Here is a 22,934-nt window from a genome sequence, read left to right on the forward strand (position 1 = left end):
TGCTGTGCCTTTTTCATCCTGTGTTGCTCTGGAAAGGGAAGGCTCAGCATATCCTTCAGTAAGGAGGAAAAAGACTAGAATGTCAGTTTTCTCAACAAGTCTAGCAATACGTTCACCAGATTTCTCAGCTTCACAAAACCACTTTAATGTTGTAACTATAGCCGTATAAGGAACATACCTTTTCTTGTGACTGTACAGAAAAACTCTATGAAAAAACCTAACAAGTAAAAAGGATGTTCAGAAAAGTTAGTTATTTTAATCTGGATATTTTATTTATTAATATTCTTAAATATCATATTCAGCAATGCTGAATAATTATTGACTTAGTTTGGAATTGCAGTGCTACTTAGAGTCTGTAAAATGAGATTGTAGGTGTGTGGAGTAAAATACCTAGAAGGGTTGGATACTTTTGAAAATGTTGGTCTTGCCTTTTTTAGTCTTTTTCTTTGAAGTGTTTAATAGTGTGCATAACTTTTCTCTGAACTTGTTGACTTAAAATGAAAAATTTTGTTCCATATGCAAAGCAAAAAATGCTTTGTAGGTGTGTGGTCATAGTGGAATTTCTTGTCATGTACGGAAATGCTAAGAATTTAACTTAAGAGTTTATAATTCTAGAGTGGTATGTAATGTATGTAGGTGAGATTATCATCTGATATAACTTTTGTTAAGGCCAGACAGGTCACTTCATCAGAAAACTTGGCCTGTTGCACTCCATTACATAATTAGTAACCAAGGGTACTTATTTTGGTGGGTCATTTTGCCAAATATCCCAACCCTTAGTAGCATATAGTCACCTTTAAAACTGAGATTTTATTGTTGGAAGGAGACACTCAAAGTATTTGTATTTTCTGGCCAAAATCTGAAGCAACATGAAGCATACATGTGTTCTGTAGGACTGAACAGCCTTCTGCCAGAAGGCTGCTTGGGGGAGCACCGGGAAGTGCCTGTGAGTGCCAGATACTTGGCAATTTGATTCCTTTTGGCTTTCATAGAGGTGGCAGACCAACTTGTGACAGTAACAGCCTTGCACTGACTGTTAATGAAACTTGGTTTGGTCTTGTTACAATGTCCATTCATCAACTTTAGCAGCTTTTGCTACCCAGAAAGACGGAGTAATCATTTGCTCATAGCGCATACCTTCTGTTCTAGGCCTTCACCTGGTACGAAGGTAGGTTTCATCCTTTGGCCGATGCAGCCTGCTAGTCCATGAATAAAAACACAGAAAGAAAATATTTTGCATCAGAACTGCAGGAACAGTTTAGCTAAATACAGGATATAAGATGTCTTGTTGATCATGTTTTCAAAAAGAAACTTAGTTTAGAATTTTGGATGGTAGATGTTTCAGTATGGGGCCTTGCTGGCAGTTCTTGTCTTTGGTGCCCTTTAATTTGTGGCCTCTTGTTTCTCTCTTGGCTACTTCATTCTTTTCCATAGCCTAATTCATCTTCTCATTTAAGAAAATATGGAAAATACAGAAAAGCTTGTAAGAGAAGATTTCTGTGGTTATATTACCTCAATAAAAAGGGAGTACTTTTCTCCTGTAGGAGAGGTGGAAAGAAAAATATGTGATTCTGAAGACTTTGTGTGTCAATAATATATGAATTTTGTGAAAATATGCAAGATACGTGTCTATCCCAAGTGCCTTTACAATCAGGAAAGGTTCCCTAAATGAATAAGAGCCCACTAACTTTTATCTCATTAAACATTTCTGTTCTATTCCATAGTTCTAATCTAAAAATCCCACTGAATTTCTGTCTTTTGCCTTTGAAAAGATAGTGTACTCTTTTGAGTACCTTTTGAGAACTGTTTATATTTTGAATGCTCATCAAGAATAATATCAGCTGCTACATGACCTAGGAATTGTTTGGTGGTGATGTCTTTTTTTTTTAAAAAAAAAAAAACTTAATTTTTGTCTTGGCTGTCACTGCTTCCTAGGGAAGTAGCAGATTGGTAATTTCTGTAGCTTTGCTGATACAGTACTCTGCACATGGATTTCGGTGTGATTCTTCAGCATTACTGCCATCCATTTTAGCAGCTACTACCGAATAAGATTATATCAAGGTAGCCTGTTATGCTGGGGCTTGCAGGTGAAGAAAGAGTTAAATGTGGTTCCTTGTACTTTGTCCCTCCTATGTTATGTTAGGCTATGGTACTTCCACCATACAGAGTATAAATAAAATATTGTGTTGTACTCTTCCTTTCCCTAGCTTTAGATGTAAAAAGGCTTATTTTAAGCACTTTGTAATGTAAATGATAACTTTGACTGTGAGTGTTCCCAAAGCCAAGATTTTCCAACTGATTAAACGTTCTCCCAGATGAGGAATTTTGACAATTCTGGAAGAGCGGTCTTTGAGGAATGTCTGCTTTTCTGCTTCACTCTTCAAGATCATAAAGCTTTTCCCCCCGCCCCCCTTATCTTTCTAAGTGATGGAAGAACTCTGTGACTTTATTTTTAGGCAGAAATCTCCTCCTCATTTTGCAAGTCCACCTAGCCTTCCAGCCATCCTTCCCCACAGCTGTCACAACAAACTTTCTTTCAGATGCTATTAAATGTATCAGACATCACTCTGCCGCATGTGAGTTTGTTACCCTGGGGCTTTTCAGTCTATTCTCATGTTATCAAAACCACTGTGTGATTTCAAGGTTTCCTACATTCCTTGGAGGAAAATCAAATGGTACATGGTTAGGAAACAGATAGATACTCTGCAGGTTTAGCAGATCTCTAGCAATTAAGCGGTTAATATCCTGAATTTATTGTTTTCTTTCCTCATTTCCCATAACCATGACTCTTGTGAACTCTCTGTATCCTTTTGTCTGTGTTTGCAACTGGGATTTTGGGAAAACTTTGCCACACTGGAGAAGAAGCCTTGCTGTAGCTTTGTTTATCTTGTTTCTGTTCCCTCTGCTCCTCTTTCAGTTATCTGATTGCTGTAGACAGTGTTTGCATGTGAGAGGTTTTGTTTTTTTTTTTAATCCTCTTTCTCTCATTCTTTTCCATCTGTTACATATAAGTAATTTCTATTGTAATGATTTTAATGATGGTAACACCAGTTAGCCTCATTACGGGTTGGTGTGCTAAAACTCTTTTATATAAAGGCACCATAAAAGATGAAGATCCCCATGATCTTGCCCTTTAGCATCAAAGACAGTAGTTAGCTACAGACAAATGGATCAGACAGTAGGTGGAAGCATCCCTAAAGTAGCTGCTTAGCTACTATTAAACACATCTCATGACACCATCTGCACTACCGAGGTAGCGTTGTGCTGTACATTTCATTCCTTTTCATGCTCACTGGAACTGGAAAAGACTTATTTCCTGCCTTTAATTTTTCTTTTTCTTTGCGTACCTATAACCTTTCTCCCTTGATTTTTTTTTTTTAGATCCTTTCAGCTTGTGTTTATGGCTTCATTTCATAGTCTGAATCACAGATTTAGATTGGAAGACATCTTTTGAGCTCATCCACTCCAAACCCCCTGTTTAAGCAGGGTCAGCTGCAGCAGGTTGCCCAGGCCCGTGCCCAGTTGAGTTTGGAGTATCTCCCCATATGGACACTTGACACCTTTCTGGGCAGCCTATTCCAGTGTTTGTCCACCTTCACAATAAAAAAGTGCATCCTTATGTTCAGATGGAACTTCATATGTTTCAGTTTGTGCACATTGCCTCTTGTTCTGTTGGTGGGCATCACTGAAAAGAGCCTGGCTCTATTTGTTTTGTTCCCTCCCATCAGGTATTTATCCCCATTGATTAAACCCTTCCTGAGTCTTTCCTTCTGAGGCTAAACAGTCCCAGCTCTCTGAGCCTCTCCTATAGGATAGATACTTCAGTCCCTTAGTAATCTTCATGGCCCTTTTTTGGACTCTCTCCAGTGTGTCCATGTCTCTCTTGTACAGGGGGGCCTAGAGATGGACAAATACTCCTCTGGCATAAACATGCAGTGTCTAATACGTGAATGACTTTCAGTCCTGCTCAAAATGGGAAGAGGAGCAATGGCAGCTCCCACTTTTTGCTTGTTATGTCAGTGATTAGAAGTTCTTTTGAAGAAGTCAATGGTGGGAGTTGCAGGTTTTATATGGTCTTGACAGCTTCACTTTTTAGAATACCCTAAATACGAGGCTGCAGACAAAGCTGGAATGGGGCCATTCTGTGTCCTTTCCATGCATGCAAGACTTAGAGAGGTCAGAGAAATAAAGTAGAGGGATTGTAACCCTCTAACGAGCATCCTTGCATCCTGGAAGGGCAAGGGGAATCCCAGATTCTTATCTCTGGATTAGAAGATGATTATTTTGTACTAAAAAGCCATGGAATGAGATGCCGTAATAGAACTGGGAGAAAGGACTGTACTTCCCGAAAGTGTGTTTTCTTCTATCTCATTTTGCTCTGAACTTCTACTAAAGAAATTCAGTGAATAATTAGATGCATTGAACAATTGTGACTGTCCTATTATTTTTTAAAATTTGGCTGGCACTGTGATGTTCATTTGCTGAGTCTCAACTAGTGAGATGTGCAAAAATCAGTAATCTCTTTTCCCAGATGATTCACTGGGTGATAAACTTAATGTTGCAGGGACTAGGACAACAGATGTGCTATTCTTTCCCTGAATTAGCAGTGGAGTGAGTCCTGTATTGCAGTCCAAGTGAGTATGATGTTATTTTACCTAGCAGGGAATTATTTTTGAACGCTGCTAGTTTTTGGACAGATTATGCTGGACTATTCAAGGAAAGCACAATAAATTACATTCCCATTCTTGTGTTCTTGCCCAGGGTTTTAATTTAGTTACGCTCCTCTTACAATGCAGTGGCAGGTAGTGAAATGTTGGCAGGAGTATGTTACATCCACAAAAGCTGTGGAAACATGTCTGTTCTCAGTGTTCAGTGTGAAATTCCTGGAAAAAGTGCAGCTCTTAAATGCAGCTCCTCTGGGGCAGCCTTTGGAGTGAGGATGTTGCTGGTTTTGAATGAGGCCAGGAAGAGCAAGGGAAGCATTTCTTAGTTAAGGGAAATGTGATAATTGTGGTTTCATTTCTCCATTGAAAAAATGCATGAAGTTAGTAGCTGGGGGCTCTTTGAGGGGGCCAATGCTAATTAAGCAATCTCCTCGTGCTTTCTGTTTAACAACTAAATGTATCAGCTTTGTCTGGTAGATTTTGCAAAGCCTTAAACAAACAAAACCCCAAACCTTAAGTTTTTGAAACTATACAAAGTTGTTTTCTTACTCAACTCAGGAAGAATTTGTCTTATGGCAGAAATCAGTTTATCTTGCTTGCTTCTTTGTGGGTGATGAGCTTGGCAAAAATCAGAGAATGAGCATGGTCATCCTGAGAAAATTACTGATGTCTCTAGCAGAGCATGTCTATGAGCATGTAATTAACTGGTCCAAAGGGAAGGAACATGGGGAAAGTACAGACCATAGCAATAAAAATACACCAATACCCTCTGTGTAGTATAACTACAAATAAACAGTAACTCAGACTATAAAAGGCATTTTACAGTTCCCTGTCAGTGTCCTGAGATAACCTGAGTCTTCTGCTCCTGGTTGTGTAAGACCTTTGCCCTGCCTGTCTCACAGAGAGAGAGGAAATCTTGTGTGATACACTTATCATTCATAGACAAAAGCACAGGTTATTTTTGTTGTTCTTTTGGGAAAATGACACTTCATTGTGAAGAATTTGTTACTGCCTCGATCTCAAGCTTAGGGGACATTTGAATAGTTAAGGAGAATAGCTTAGTATGCTTATTTTGCTAAAGCTGTTATTTAATTTGCTGTGTATTAAAAGACCCATAAAGGCCTATGAAAGGCTGGCAATTTGTGCTAGTTATCATATGAGCTAGGCTTGCTGACTCCAAAAAGTTTGTGTGTGTGTTTTTTGGGGGGGTTAGGTTTGTCTTTGTTGTTTTTTTTTTCTTTTCCTAGTGGTTTATGGATCCTAGAAATGTGGTCTAATCCTTTCAGTCTTTCTGTGTCTTAATTCTGCCTTGCACAGCTGGTGTTTCAAATGACATCTTATGAATGCATGCCTGGTGGGTCATCCCCATGCTGACCAGACAGCTCTCACAAAAATGTTGTGGATTGCCTCTTCTCTTTCCATTGGCAAATCCATGCTTCTGAGTGCCTGTACACTAATATATGCAACATGGGGAATAAATATGAGGAGTTAGAGATCTGTGTGCAGTTGTAGGGCTGTGATCTTGTTAGGATCATGGAGATGTGGAGGGATAGCTCACATGCCTGGAATGCTGCAATGGATGGATATATGCTCTTCAGGAAGGACAGACTGGGGAAAAAAAGAGGTGAAATTGTCCTTTATGTGAGAGGACAGCTGGAGTGCTTGGAATTCTGCCCGGGGATGGATGATGAGCCAACTGAGGCCTTATGGATGAAGATTAAAGAGCAGACCAATATGGGTGACATTGTAGTAACTGTCTTCTATAGAAAACAGTTCTATAGGCCACCTGATCAGCAAAAACAAGTAGATGAGGCCTTGACAGCTAGAAGTAGCTTCTCATTCACAGACCCTGGAGTTCATGGTGAACTTCAACCATCCCAATATAAGCTGGAGGGTCAGCATAGCAAGTTATAAACAATCCAGAAGGTTACTGACACAGGTAATCGAGAAGCCAGCAAGGAGAGGTGCTCTCCTGGACCTCATACAAGCAAGGAAGGGCTGGTTGTGGTATGAAGGTCAAAGGCAGCCTTGACTGCAGTAGCCATGAGGTGATGGAGTTCAGGATCCTAAGAGCAGGGCAAAAAGGAAGATCACAGTCTTCAGGAGAGAAGTCTCTGACCTCTTTAGAAATCTGCTTGATAAAAGTCCTGTGGGATAAGGCCCTGAAAGAGGGAAGAGGATCCCAAGAAAGCTCATTAATATTCAAGCATCACCTACTCCAAGCTCAAGGAACAGTCCATCTCAAGAAGCAGGAGGGCAAGCAAAGGTGCCAGGAGGCCTGCATGGATGAACAAGGAGCTCCTGGGAAAACTCAGACATGAAAAGGAAATCTGCAGAAGGTGGAAGCGGGGATAGGTGACCTAGGAGTAATACAGAGCTATGTGAGCATGCAGGGATGGACTTAAGAAAGCCAAAGCCCACCTGGAGCTGAATCTGACAAGGAATGTGAAGGGCAACAAGAAGGTCTTCTAAGGATGTAAGCAGCAAATGAAAGACTAGGGAAAAGGTGGGCCTGCTGCTGAATGACACAAGATGTGGAAAAGGGAACTGAATACCTTCTTCACCTCAGTTTTTGTTAGTATGAGCAGCGTTCAGAAGTCTAAGGTCCTGGAGACCAGGGAGAAAGTTTGGAACAGGGAAGTGTTACCCTTGGTGAAGAGGGTCAGGTCAGGGAATACTTAAGAAAACTGGACATCCGTAGGTTTGTGGGTCCTGGTAGAATGCACCCATGAGTGCTGAGGGAGCTGGTTGATGTCATGATAAGGCCGTTCTCAATCATCTTTGGAAGATCATGCCAATCAGCAGAGGTACCTGAGGACCAGAAGAGAGCAAACGTCATGCCTGTCTTCAAAAAGCACAGGAAGGAGGACTCAGGGACCTGCAGGCTGGTCAGCCTCACCTCAATCGTGAAGATACAGATCAAGTCATCCTGGAAATAATTTCCAGGCACATGAAGGACGAGAAGGTGACTCAGAATAGTTAACATGGATTTGGCAAGGGGGACGTCATGCTTGACCAGCCTGGTAACCTTCTGTGATGAAATGCCTGGCTTAGTAAATGAGGGGAGAGCAATAGATGTTGTCTCACTTGACATTAGTAAGGCTTTTGACACTATCTCCCATAAGATCTTGGAGAAGTTGATGAAGTATGGTCTGGATGAGCAGACAGTGAGGTGGATTCAAAATCAGCTCAACAGCCAAGCTGAGAGGGTTGTGATCATTGGCAGAAAGTCTGGTTGACAGCCAGTAACTAGAGGTGGCCCCCAGAAGTGAATATTTGGTCTAATACTCTTCAACCTCTTTTTTAATTATCTGGATGTTTGGACAGAGGGCACCCTCAACAAGTTTGCAGATGACATGAAGTTAGGAGGTGTGACTGGTACAGCAGATGGTTGTTGCTAACATTCAGAGGGACCTGAGCAGGCTGGAGAAATGGGCTGGGAGGAACCTCATGAAGTTCAACAAGGGGAAGTGAAAAGTCCTGCACCTGACAAGGAACAACCCCATGCACCAAGGCATGCTGGGGGCTGCCTGGCTGGAAAGCAGATTTGCAGAAAAGGATCTAGGAGGCCTGGTGGATACAAAGTTGAACAAGCCAGCAATGTACCTTTGTGGCAAAGGCCAACAGCCTGGTGGACTGCATTAGGAGGAATGTTGCCAGCAGTTTGAGGGAGGTGGTCCTTTCCTTCTGCTGAGCTCTGATGAGGCCACACATGGAGTTTTGTGTCCCCAGTACAAGAGGGGGATGATTAAGGGATTGGTGTATCTTCCATATGAGGAGTGGCTGAGGGAGCTGCGACTTTTCAGCCTAGAGAAGAGAATGCTCAGAGGGATCTCATCAGTGGGTATAAATATCTGATGGCAGAATGCAAAGAGGACAGAGGCAGGCTCTTTTCTGTGATGCCGAGTGACAGGACCAGAGGCAATGGACACAAACAGAAACCCAGGAGGTTCCATCTGAACATCAGGAAACATTTTTTTTACAGTGATGATGACTGAGGTGGAACAGATTGCCCACAGAGGTTGTGGAGTCGTCTTCCTTGGAGACATTCAAAAGCCATGTGGACATGGTCCTGGGCAGCCAGCTCCAGATAGCCCTGCTTGAACAAGGAGGCTGGACAAGATGAACTCCAGAGGTCACTTCCAACCTCAGCCATTCTGTGATTGTGTGATATGCACTTTGCTGACTTTCCAGAAGTTATGCTTTAAAGTTACAAATGATTTCTTATAATAACATGTAGGAAGGGTAGGCAATTACGTTCTTAGTACCAACTAGACTCTCCACTGAGGCTGGTAATTCAGCTTTTCCTAGCATGCTCTGCCACTGTTAAGGTGAAACTTCTGTGGAAGAATTAGGTGAAGAAAAATCAGAAATAAAGCAGCAACTGTCACTACCAAACTTACATCTGAATTTCCCAGATTCTTGTTTATCTCAGTGTGTTTCTTGAACAAGGGGAAGTCAAATGAGTAGTTCCTGCAGCCTACACTGAGAAAAAGATTCCTAGGAGGAAATATAAATTCACTGAAACTAAGAGAGGGCAGACGAGGAAATGGGACAAGATGCATACTAGATGTGATGTCAGAATTCATTGGATATTAAGGTAACTTCATTAGGTCAAAAGCTTCTTTTTATTTATTTATTTTTAGCAAATGCTGGCAAATGGTCCAGAATGAATATCTTGAGAAAATGAGTTCATCTATACGTTCAAATGTAGGCAGAAAGGTGATTTCTTTGCTTAGATCATTCAGAGTGGAGCTTGCAGAAGCTTTGAATACAACTGTGACGTGCTCCTAGAGGCACAAAATGGGTGTAACCTCACCTTTACTCTCTCAGGAATTGGCTCAACTGCTAGTTTGCTGTGTGGCTTCTGGTGGTGGGAGTTAATTAAGGAATATCCTTCAATCAGTGTTCTGTGGTAGTCAGACAAGGTAAATACTCTGGTCCCTTTGGGCATTATGATTTACAAAGCTGTTTGGTTATTGTGAAATTTGCCTACTGCATAAAATGACTGAGAATTAATACTCTATTAAAGCTTCTGTAGTGTGCAATTGTCTGAAAGTAAAGGAGGGTTTTTTTTTAATTTTTGCATATGAATATCATATGTGGATATAATGTGTGCAAATACATGTGTGTACGTACATGTACACATGTGCATGTACACATACACTCATACCCTCCCCCCACCTTTGTACTGCCTCTGTGTGTGTATCACATCATGAACGAAAAATGCAACGTAAGTATATGGTCATGATTCCTCGGGTCAGTGATTATAAAATGAAGAGTATAACTCTCCAGAAATACTAAATAGATACGAACAGGGAAGAAGGATAATATGGAAATCTTAACAGCAAAAGCTTTTAGTAATACTTCTGCCATGCAGGTCTGATTTACCCATATTTTATCCATTTTAGCCAAGTAGTTAGTCCTTTGCTATTTGTAGAACAATTGTTTTCCAGAAAAACATATTTTGTAGACTAGAGGCTAACATTTGCCTTTAGTGTTACTATTTTTGAGGCAGATTACATTATTTTTCAGAAATATTGGTATTCCCGTGGAAGTTCATGAAAATGGCAAAAGTGCTGAATCAAACTCTTTTAGGGCTAGTAGTAATTGTCATTTCACTTGGCTGTAACTAATTACTGTTTTTTTAAGTCTCATAGTAGCTGCAGCTATAGAGCTGATTTAAAGGCCTTATTTCTTAGTGCTGATTTTTATAATTCAAATTGCAGCCTGATTTAAATTCAAAGGAAAATGAAACAACTACATTTCCTTTTGTGTATATCAATAAAGACCTTTATATTTTGGGTTTGGATAATCATACTTCCTATGTTATAAAAGAGCTTTGCAACTACTCCAACTGATTTTAGAGGTTTTTTGTCAGTTCAGTTAATATTGTACACAAACTGTTGCTTTTATGGGATTGAAAATTTGTAAGAACTTAAAAATGAGAACTTTTAATGATAAGATGGATGAACTATAAAGCATTAACAAAGCTAACTCTTCATATTCAATAGTGGATCAGCACCCCTGGTGCTGCACCTCTCTACAATGCTGCTGAAATCAGTCCTTAAGAGATAAACCAGTTAATAAGAAATTGTGTTTCTCTGGCAGTCGTGGACTTACGTAATGAAGAAATTCATATTTTTTCCTTGGGGCATTGGATCTAAATTGCTGTGACATCTTTCTAGTGCAATAGAAAGTGCTTTCCTGATTATGAACATAGAGATTAAGAAACACTTTTATTCATTAATGATTTAAGAAATTTTTTTGGCCAGATGTTTCGTGTGAAGACATTTGATTTGGCACTTCTGGCACAGAAGGGAGATGCGAAGCTCCTTCTGGATGGGAGCAGCCCTGGGTCTTGATTCAGTGAAGGATGTGGTTATTTAAAGAGATGCAGCATTCCAAGGATGTTTCTGAAGACCACAACAAAGATTGTGTCCAGTGGTCTAAGTATTTTTTTCATTTGCTTTCAATAATAGTGTGTCCAAGTTAGGTTTACTTTTCTGCCAGTTCTGATCAAAGCATTTTCATGATAAACTGATTTATTTTCATTTTGGTCTGTCTGCCAATCCAAATAACAAAAAGTATTGCTGATAGCTGTACAATTTTTTTTTATATTCTTTTTTTTTTTTTCTTTTTGTCTCTCCAGCAGGCCATCTGTGGAAAAGAAAGGAGAGAAAAAAATGAAGTACCTATTTTTAATATTTTTCATGAATTTATTACCACAGTATGCTGGGAAATCTTTAAGAAGAGATGACAGTTACCCAAAAATGTTTGAAGATGTTAAAAATGACATAGCTGGCTATACTGATATTGCTAAAGCTATTATTGATCTTGCTGTTTATGGAAAAGCTCAGAACAGATCCTATGAAAGATTAGCAGGTTTTGCCGATACCATAGGACCTAGACTCAGCGGTTCAAAAAATCTAGATGCAGCCATCAAGTACATGTTCAGTGCCCTGCAGGAAGACGGGCTGGAAAATGTGCATTTGGAGCCTGTGAAAGTACCACACTGGGAAAGAGGAGAAGAGTTCGCAATGATGCTGGAACCAAGGAATCACAGCATTGCTATTTTGGGACTTGGGAGCAGTGTTGCAACTCCTCCACAAGGTAACTCTTCCTTTTGGAATTAAGTGTCACTTGCTTTTTAATGCCAAATTGTATTATACCACTAAAAACTTCTTGTCTCAATGGTCAAACTGAAATTTTCTTCCTGCTATAGTAGTTCTGTGAGACAAGATGCTGTTTTTCTGTGACTTTTCTGTATGACATGATTGTGAACGATGCAGTTTGGTTTAACTGAGTTTGGTTGAACCAGCTTGTAAAATCAGAGTTGATTCCTGAACTCTTCCCTTTTGTTTAACACTGCTGAACCTCGTTTGCAAAGATTCTGCTCCTCCATTGACCTTGGTGGGAAACTTGTTTTTGTGATCTGGGATTTTCCAGCCCTTCGTTATCATTTTGGCCAGAGAAGTTCTCCATGGGGTGCAGAGCTGAAGTGTGATTTCTGCTCTTCTTGCTGTGCCCTGTCCTGCCTAGCTCAGCACTTCACTCTCGCAAAAGACAGCAGGAAGAGGAGAAGCATCTTGTACTGAGCTTGGAAAGTTCCAGCCCCTCATTAAGTGTGACAATTGGTATTTGTGTGTCCTTTCCTTCCCCCATCTCATGCTCACCTTGGAAAAGCCTTTGGCACTTACCTGTTGCTGAACTGTGTGTTGCCTTTTAGTGGATCATGTGTGATATGTTACTTTGGGAACAAGGATGATTGTCAGCTGTGCTCAGCAAAATTCAGGTGTTTTGAGTCCCAAAATATTAACTTGCTTGCAAACAAACTGATTTATAAGATTCTAGTTTTGTCCATAGATGTGGGGGCTTTCTCAGGATTGCTGTTTAAAGGCCAGATGAAAACCTTCTTCTGTGACCACTCCATAAATTACAGTAGACTTATTCCTAGACTACTTCAAAAGCATTCTTTTTCCTTTATGAGAAAATCAATTTAGTTTAGGAAATGGTAATATGATACTCATAAATTTTTTAAGAATTGTAAATTTTTGTGATAGTGACCTTTCTGCTTGAAATGAAACAAATAATGTGTAAAAGCTGGTGTTTTTTAGAAAAAAATATATAGCCCTTCAAAATACAATAAAGTAAAACTGGGTAATTTAAGATAAGTTTGGAATAAATCTTACTTGGTTTGGGAAACTGCTACTGTAAATTTTGTCTGAGGTATTTCTATCATATTGAGGTAAACACATGCCTAAAATGCAAAACTAAAACCATTAATAATATATCTTTATATCCCTTTATATCTCTAGGGCTTAGTGATTTGATAGGACAATATTTACAGGAAAGGTGGAACCTACAACTTATTTTATATCCTTTCCAGTCCTGCTCCAAGCTTCCTCAAAAGGAAGCTGAAATTGAAATGGTGTTTTTGGTGTTGAGCAAGTGTTAATGAGCCTGCATAGAGAACCCACAATTTAGGCTTGGCAAACATCTTCACATCCCGAGAAGTCTTTTCGCTTCCCTTTCTTAGCTATGTAGTTATTTGCACTTGACTGGTCTTACTCCTAGGTTTGCCTGTTTTCATTTAGAGAGACACTGAATTTACATGTTTAAAAATGCTCACAGAGGCTAATCGTGTCCTTCTTTTTAATCTGTAAAGATCATCTTATCGTGATGACTGAATGGTTGGGGTAGTACCTGTGGCTAGTGATGTCTTGGAAGATTGTATTATCCAGTGCTGGTTTATACTGAGTAATGTTAAAAAACCCACATTATTCTTCCTCACCTTTTTGCTCTCGTCTGAGATCTGCCGTGTTTCTGAAGAGGTGTTGGTGCTAGAGGACTGCACGGCAGTGAGCTCTCGCACAGAAGAGTGGGCAGTTTCTTACACTTGGTGGAATCACTTTGATGAAATTACCTTCTGACTTAAAATCTGTCCTACTGTTTATGGCTGTTACGATTTCTGTTGGTCTCATCTCGCTCTGTGCAAGCTGTGACAGGTTTTCATGCTAGAGGAGGTTATGTGGGGTAGCTGGTGCCTAGTGAGCTCTTGGCTCTTGTTCTTCCAATCGCTGGACTGGCCACTTGGCTGACGGAAATGCCTGATGAGAGCTGCTCATCACCAGTCTCTCCGGGCAAGGGAATTGCAAGGTGTACTGCTCAGAAGAGTGCCTGTCCTAAAACTCACACTCATCCCAAGCACAGGATAAAAAATGTGTGGTTGGACTATTAAAACCACTGCCTGATCACTTCTGAGGAATTCATTCCCAGATCCACTCCCTCTGCTCTAAGCAGCAATTGTCACTATGCCCTATTCCTGAAGAAAAGGGATAGGTGGCTGCTCTATGTCACATAGGAAACATTTGAACAATTTTCCTCAGTGAGGGAATATTGGCAGTTCTGATTTGTCTTGTTTTAGCCAAGAAGCTGTGGGAGTGTGAGTCATCCTATAATCAAAATAATGCAACTCAGTATGAGATGCTTGATGCTGATTCTCCTGGCATTGGGCTGCTGTTGCTGCATGGGATCAAACCAGGGAGATTGCTGCTGTCGTGCCAAGCTTTGCTAGAGGGACGCGTTAAAGGCCGAGGACTGGCTTTCAGATGTCAGCATGATCTGGCCATTGGCACCTGGGCAGAGACACCCCTCAGAGCTGCCTTTAAAGTGGACTGTGCAGGTGATCCCTGAAGGTGTTTGGTATCAGCTTGATAGTTATTGTGCGTTTTAAATTAATATTCTTATCAGGATATGTTTCAGATTCCTCAGTTTACAACCCACTGTCTCTGTAGAGCTCCGACAGATCCCTTCCTTGACAGTACTGATGCCTACTTAGAGACAGAGGACAGCAGTGGTTGGACGTTTTGTCTTTGAAGGTCTGGGGATGGGGTTAAGATGAGAGGGGGTGACTCCCCCATCCCAGCAGAACGTACAGGAGACCATTTCTTGCTTTATTATCTTCTCGGTTATGTTCTGTATTCCTCTCTTCCCATTATCTGCCCCTAGGCTTGAGACCCAATGAGCTAAGGTAATAGGAAGCATTGGCAGAAGCTTAACACGTTGCTCCTCTCTGAGTGCTTAGTGCTTCATGCTGGACTTGGTGGCTGCCGATGCCCTCTGAGCTCTTCTGGAGCTCAGCATCCTGAGCTAGTGCTCTGAAGGGCTCTTTATTAACATGGCAGTAGCCTAACAGCAGTTAGAAACCTGGCTTTGGATGCTGGAAATTCCCTTGTTTATTTTCCCTTCAGTCCATGGAAATTCAAACTAGTGTTTCCTAAGAGTGACCCAATGGCCAGAGCACATGCTGAGGCATGTCACTTTCCATTTCAGCATATGTCATGCTAATACATGGGAGAAAATCCATGATCCTTTGGGGCAGGAACAGAAAACACTAAATAGTAGCAATATTTTAGCCTTGGAGCCCAGCCAGTATTAACTCTAGGATACAAGGAGAGTCTCTTCCTGCAGATCTTCTACGTAACCCATGCCTATGGAGTTGAAAACCTTATGGGATGTGGACACAGCTTTGCCCATTTATTGGATTTCCGAGGATTTGCCCATTTTGGCTCAGGAGTTTGGCATAGAGCTGGTTGGCTCACTCGAGTTCGGAACAATTCTGATGATGTGCAGGAGACTTTTCAATACCTTATAATCTTGGGGATAAAATCCACATTTCCCTATTTTCTTCTTCAAGACTGGGCAGCCTGCCAGGATGTCAGGTCTCCAGATTCTGTCTGATTTACAGAGCAAAAAGGGGCAGCACAGAAAAGGTTAGATTTTTTTTTTCTTGAAGAGGAAAAAAAAAACATTTTTCCTTTCAGTGTATCCCAAGATTTGAAGGTATTAGGTCAAAGAGAAAGTTTTCACTTCCTTTGATCTCCTTACAAGGAGGGAGTAACTTTCATGCCTGTCTTAGTGACAGGGAGAGGAGAAACATGAAACGCAGAGTGACCTGGATTTCCAGAAGTCAGCAGAGATTGAAAATGGTCGCCATCTCAAATAAATGGGTTCCTAGGTAACAAAAAGGATTGAATATTAGTAAGTTTTCAGTTTAGGGAGCTGACAGACTGGAGATTTACCATATTTAGTCAATGTCTTTGCCTCATTTCCGGAGTTTCAACATTGGCAAAACATGCTGATATATATAGAAAGACTGTGTTGATTTCTGGTAGTACTGATTATATCCCCCAAGTTCTGAGGAAAATAGATATAATTGTTGCTTTGAGAATCCCATAATTGAAGGAAAGTAGTAGTTTAGCAGATGTTTGACCATAAAGTATCAAAGAATTTGTAATTTTTGCATGTGTTTTAAAATGTACTTTTTTTTTTCCCTGATGGGTGACCCTGCCCTTTCATTTTATAGAAATACTGACAAGTAGAATCAATCCCAGAATGCAGCCTGCCCAAAATGTCTCCTTGAAAAAGGAACAGTCTCTGGTTTCTATGTACTGTTTGTTGCAGTGGAACTCAAATAATATAAATATGAAGATGATGTATTGGCAGACTTCTTCCTAGTTTTTGTGTTTGAGTTGTGTTTTTTTTTTTGTTTAACTTTCAACAACAGTTGGTCCAGTCTTGCTCTTATAGAAGATGGTGGGAGTTTTGCCACTTGATAACAGGAAAATAGTTCCAGCCTGTTATTTATAAAATGCAGATATGTGTCTTGAAGCTGCTGAAGGCGTATGCTGTTGCCGTAGGCTCACAGTCTATTTAAGCCAGGGATGCTGCTAAAAGAAGTGGTTTGGCCCCAGTCCTGGCTGATGTATTTTTCCTCAGTGTTGACCCACCTTTTTATTTCTCAGTGGTGAAGTGGATTAAGGAGTTAATCTAGATCAACAAAAGGACAACGAAACAGTTAATTTAAGTGGATTAAGGAGTTCATCTAGATCAACAACAGGACAACAAAACAGTTAATTTTAGTGTGTATCAGAGGAATTACCCGTCGAGTTGCCAGCATCTTGGATGACCACTGACCTACTGGGAGAGAAGCAGATCCTTCTGGTGGGACTTGGGTACCCAATTTGATGAGGGGTTCAGCGCTGAGAACAGTGGTTGTAGAGAGTCATAGGCCTGTGAGTGCAGTGCACGGCAAAGCCTTCCTTCTGTCTTCACTGGATCCCTCTTTTTCTATGCATGAGGAGCTATTGATTCACATCTTGAGACCATGAGCCTCAGTATTGGTGCCTGGATTGTTTATTATTACTTAGAGCAGTGGTGCTTGCGGTATGATAATTATGCTGCTGTTTTTCTTGGAATGTAAAAGTTTACATCCATGAAGGACGTCAGACACTGTGGTGTTCAGTGGCCCAGCATCTGGACCAAAAGTTAGTTCAGTGGCATTTCAGAGATTTAGGGAGTAGGAGTAGCTGTGTGGCTTTGAAGTGGGCGTGCTGTCTGGGAAGGTCATGGGTTCCAGTCACTGCTTTGATCAATGTTCAAGTGAACTGTATGGATTGTCAACGGCAAAAAATTGAATTTTCGGGTCTTGGCCCTTTTCAGTGTCACTGATTTGAGGATGGTTACCTCAAGGATGGTAAGCCCAGGCTGAAGCTCCTGCCTCACACTAACAGAAGCAGGATTTGAACATTATTTTCTGCATGTGTGGGGAATGCATGCAGAGCTGGGTGGCACTGCCACCTTCCCTCCCAGGGGATAGCCTGCAGTGACCGACATCTTGACTCACTAAGGAGGGAATGGTTGCCCTTGGTACATCCTACCTTAGCCACCTGCGTGCTCTGAAACTGATTTATCTGGAACCTGCTCGTGGGTGCCTAATTCTCACTAGACATTGCATAACAAGCCTGTGCCCTGTGCAGGGCTGCTACTGGGAGAACCACACCTGTTCCCCTGCTCTTTTGGTATCTAAGGCTTTGTGCTGAGGGTCAGGTCCAGCCCCCTTGCTGCTAGGATCTACTGCTGCACAGTGAGCTACGTGTTATTGAAAGCAAGCTGTTCTAATGAAATCCAGTACTTGCTGGAAATTGTAAGTTATATTTGTCAAAAATGTAGCTATTATATAGTATTTATTTTTCTCTGTGTTCTTCTTAAAAAATGGAGTAATACATTTAGTCTCTATGCTATGTATCAGAGCTGAATAGTCTCATATCCTTTTGGTTAACTCTTCATGTAATTTTAGTTTCATGAAGTAATTCTCTGCTGTTCCATAGAATGGGTGAGGTCACATTTTCTGAAGTATATTCAGATTTTATAAAACCTTCCTGATAAAAGCCTGCTTCTTCATTTCACAGTTCCCCTAAAATATTTAACATTTTCTTCATATTATAATTCTTATATCAATACATATTGATACATATTAATAGAGCAAATGTGTTTCTAGGTTTTAAAGTATTTTAAATTTTCAGTACATGTTAGTAATTTTTTGAGGCAGGAAAATATAAGTGATGATACTAATCTTTCATTTGCTTCAGCCCGACACCAAGCCTTAATTTGATGAGTTCATTATGCACCCAGAATTTGGATTTATTTTTCTGAAAATCTTGTTGAATTATGTGGGGCATTGGGGGAAAGCTGAACTAATTCTTGGAGAGAGCTGAGAAGTGACACGTTTTTAAAAGAGGTAAGAGGGGAAAAATATTTTCTGGGCTGATTTTAGAGGATGCTGAACCTAAATAGGTTCAGATCCCTAATCTTACTTAGCTTTCAAGAATGTATTTGCCTTTTGCCTCTGCACCCCAAATCCTTCTTTTCTTTGACTTGTCCCAACAACAACCTTTCTTCCCTATCTCCAGACATATAGAATCATAGACTCATAAAATGGTTAGAGTTGGAAGGGACCTTCAAAGGTCATCTAGTCCAACCCCCCTGCAAGGAGCAGGGACATCCCCGGCTAGATCAGGTTGCTCAGAGCCTCATCCAGCCTGGCTTTGAACGTTTCCAGGGATGGGGCATCTACTGCCTCTCTGGGCAACCTATTCCAGTTCTACAACTCGCATTGTAAAAAATTTTTTCCTAATACTCAATCTAAATCTACCCCCCTCTATTTTAAAACCATTACCCCTCGTCCTATCACAACAGGCCCTACTGAACAGCCTGTCCCCATCTTTCTTGTAGGCCCCCTTGAGGTACTGGAAGACCGCTATCAGGTCTCCCTGGAGTCTCCTCTTCTCCAGGCTGAACAGCCCCAACTCTCTCAGCCTGTCCTATATATCTACTTTTTCCCTGTTGTATAGTTCATCTTCTTACATCCTCATCCAGGAGTATTGATCCTGGCACATGCTCCAGTTGTGTGCGGGGTCATGTGGCATCCAGGATCCAAGACTGCCATTTTCCCAGGAGAACTGCACATAGCAGCTGCTATATTCTGACTTCATATGTGCAGCTCTTTCCTGTGACCCATGTGAAAAATTTTCTGTTCTCTGTAACTCTATGAAAAAAAGCTACCTTGAAAATAGGCACAAGACAGTGCATGTGGGCCCTTTCTGAAAGAAGCAAGGGCATGGTACTTTTGTCCAGGGGGAGATGGTCAATTCTGAAGGACAAGTGGATTAGCCAGGCTAAGGTCAAAAATGCTTGGGGCTACCACTTGCATATGCTTGTGGTTGGCATGGAATACAGTACACTTTGGTGTGGCAGTTTCCAGGCTAAATTAGCTTTGTGGGAGAGCTGAAGTGGAAATGGAGAAATCTGAGAAGTGGCAGCCATCCAGCAGACAAGAAAGAGGGTGGTCTGATGTCAGTGGTCTGCAAGGCAGAGCTGCGATCAGCAGGTAGGCTTCATGCACTGCTCTTGTGGTGTGTTGCTGCTCTCTTTGTCTTCTTCCTACCATGAAGAAGTGTCTTTATTTCCTGGTCCTGGTGTCCTGATGCCTGGTTCTGATGAGTGGGGAGATAGCACTCCCTCTTGCTCTCAAGACTGTGGAGGCCAGGACATGTTTCAAATACACTCTTCCCCAATTTCAAAGTCTCCACCAGTACTAAAACAATTAGATGTATTGTTGACTTTTTGTGTTGATATTTCAAGCAGTATTTTATGCTTAGGATGCAAGAATTTTAAATAAATAACACACAGGAAAGTTTAGTGGAGACTTAGTTGATGTAGTTTCCAGCTTTGTTGTGTTTAGACCTAAAAATACCATTTTAATTGTTTTAAGCAAAAACAATTGCTTTCCCCATCAGATTATTTATTTGACAGTGTCAGCTTCGGTGCATGTGAATAAGCAGCATTGCTACTTTACAGCATTATTTGTAAAAGAAATCATAATTCTTATGTTAGCAGAGTGTGAAGTAAAAGTTTGGAAGGTACTTAGGGGTGAGTTGTTCACTTGCTGTTATTGAAAAAAAAATTATTGTCAAATTAATGATGGCTGCATTTGGCTTTGTAACTAGAGCTCCAACTAGATCTTTTGCTGTTAACTGGATGACAAAAATGAGATGGGGGAAAAAAATAACATAGTAAGGCCGTAATTGAGTAATGAGGAACTTAGTATCCAGTAAGATTAAACAGTGTGCAAATAATATTTTTTTTTTTTCCTGGCATTGCTAAATTATTCTTTTAATACAGAAATTGATTGTGACTAACTAGGTTGAATTTTGGTATGTTTATGAGTTGAATGTTTCTAGGATAGCAATAAATGAAAAACAGTAGAGAGTGGGTTCCCAAATCCTAGGAATTCCTGATACTCGGTATGGTAAAATCTTGCCATGTTTTTCCCTGGTGTGGCCAAGAACAGCAACAATATTCTGTATGAAGTTTTCTTGATGCTTTAATAGAGATTCATCAGTTCTAAAAATCTGATAATAGGGTGGATTGTCCTTTTTATTTTTCCTTGCTCTTCTCTGAAACATGTTACTATAGCACAGACAGATGCATAGCTCCAGATACTAAAATGGCTTAAATATTAGCTGCATTTGATCTTGGGGAGAATAAATTACCTCATGAGGAATTCTCTTCGGACTAATCTGCTTCTGGCATGATTGCTGGCAGGTAAGTACGTGCTAGGAGGTAACTCTCCAGACAGAATTGTCATACCAAGAATCAGACTTATGATGTATGGCAGTGATGCAGACAGCTGATTTACAGGTGTTTTTAAATTTTATATATATATGTGTATATATAAAAATACATATAATTAGACTTTCTGTAGCTAATAAAGAGTAACTGTAGTTGGTTTTACCTTCATCCTGCCTCTGACAGATTTTAGATTTTGCTAATGCGTACCGTGCCATTTTTTTCAGCTGGCAGTGTGATCATCAAAGTTGTGGCACATCCAAGTGTTCAGATAGAAATGTATATTTCTGTGTACAGAGGACTTTGTAATACGTAATTTCCTTGGTAATTGAAAGTTGCCTGCTTGTTCCCACCATTAACACCCTTCCTATACTTTAGTTGTCAGAAATGGCAGGGTACAATTTGCTGTTTAATACGACAAATGAGAGGAAAGTCAGATTATTTTGCTCACTGGCCCAACCCAACAATGTGTATAATGTTTCACATGGGAAGAACTAATACATAGTCTTCAGTTTCATACAGTCAGCCAAGTTTATAATGTTTGAAATTCTGTCTTCTACACTTCATACTCTTTACTTAGCTAATTCCCCAAGTGTTCCATATTCATCTTTTGGACTGTGTGGGTTATAATCTTTATATCTTGCTTAAGTAAGCAGGCAATCTGCCTTTCTCCTTACATGGGTTTTCTGAAGACTTCTGTTCAGTAATGCACAGCCAAGCTCTGGATCAGATAGTGACGCAAGTAAGAAGGAGAACGGCTTTCAACATGGGAAGTAGAGCCATGAAGCACTGAATTGGTAGGAGATGCTAGGGGTAGAGTTTTGTTAATTTGTGTAAAGGCTCACTAAAGTGAGGCATTTCACATTTCTAAAAGGAATAACTCATTCCCCGTATACTGTTGGTTTTTTTGTTTAATTTCTCCCTTTGCACAGGAGGTCTTAGGGTGGTTTCTATATGTGTGTCCACATATATACTTAAGATAAACATGGCTCTTGTTACTTCAGTAGATGAGACTGAAATGGTATAAATGGGACTAAAATGCAAATGAGTCGTTGAATTAGTCAGAAGTTACACAAAAGTGAACTTTTACTTTATTACGGAAGGCACTGTAATTGGTGCTTTATGTATACCGTGCTGCCATCAAGTTAAACTTGCAGAGAGAACCTTTGTTTTGCTTTGTCAAAGGATGGCTTTATTTCGCTTCTTTGGGAGCATTCAAAGTAAAGATACTGGGCTGGAGTTTGCAGCTCTGTGTTCTTTCCCTTAGCTTTAATTCCCACTAAGCTCACTGTACAAACTTCTGATGCCTATTGTCTAGAGAGGGCCATAAATGTACTTCTCCATGATATTTCTTAGGGATTGCAGATAGTTACTAGCTGTCTGTAGCATTCTTTAAAAACTGCCCAGAGCTGATGTTTGTTCATTAATGGAGTAAAGTAATGCCAAGAAGAGTTACACTCCTCGCTTCCCTTGACGAACAGGGAATACAACGTGTGCCCTTCCAGTGCCTGCTGCATGATCCAAGTGAGCACTGGGGAGAGCTAATATGAAATATGGATTGCAGTATCAACCTACTGAGACCATGACTTTTCTTGTGGAAAATGAAATTTTGCAGATACCTGGCTTTATTTCCAGTGGCACAGTTCCATACCGAGAATGATCCTGTTGCTGGGATGCTCCTGCAGTAGGCAGCTGAGCCTGCTGTTCATTAGAATCAGCTGGAGTCTGATAGCATGCTCATCCACCTGCCAACAACAACTTACTAAAATTTGAAGGTGATTCTCTGCTTTGAGTCTCTGTGCCTCTTTCTGTAAAGCTAAGAATCTGAGTAGTTATTTAGTTGAGATTTTTCCACGTCACACTAGGTCTGTGCCGTAGCTAAAACTCACAGGCTTTCGCTGTAGCAGTAGGTGTTTCTTGCCCTGTTAGTGATGCACTCTTAAGAAATCAAACTTTTTTTTTTGTGCCAAATAGTTTCTTTAAGGTTTTGAAGAGTACTATAGTTTGATCTTAAAGAAGCCATGAGTTGGGATACACTGATGCTGGGAGAGATGATCTTCCTATTTTTCTATCGGTTCTCTTACAGTCTCAAATACAAACCTTTGAAATATTCTCCAAATAATTCTTATACTACAAAAAAAAAAAGAAAAAAGAAGAAAGAGGACTTTCAAACAGAAACATTTTCTTCTTAAAAATATGATACTTTGACTTCTTTGACAAGTCCTTGCTAGACATTTTTTACCAGTTTTAGTTTCCACTAGCGTGTTTTGTAGCTTTTAGGTGAAATGTACAACAGTA

The 22,934-nt window shown here is 40.4% G+C and overlaps 1 protein-coding gene across 2 annotated transcripts in view; it reads left to right on the plus strand.

Annotated features, from left to right (window-relative positions):
- The window catches only part of CPQ (carboxypeptidase Q), a 181,048-nt gene that overhangs the window by 17,787 nt on the left and 140,327 nt on the right, over positions 1 to 22,934 (plus strand). For both annotated transcript variants that reach the window (XM_086742491.1, XM_086742492.1), the window contains exon 2: positions 11,320 to 11,777. In XM_086742491.1, coding sequence (XP_086598617.1) covers positions 11,351 to 11,777 — 427 coding nt within the window. In that variant the 5' untranslated portion in view covers positions 11,320 to 11,350. The remainder of the gene's footprint in view (positions 1 to 11,319; positions 11,778 to 22,934) is intronic.

This window comes from Chlamydotis macqueenii, chromosome 2 (assembly GCF_036417535.1).
Source record: "Chlamydotis macqueenii isolate bChlMac1 chromosome 2, bChlMac1.mat, whole genome shotgun sequence".
Lineage (NCBI taxonomy): Eukaryota > Metazoa > Chordata > Aves > Otidiformes > Otididae > Chlamydotis > Chlamydotis macqueenii.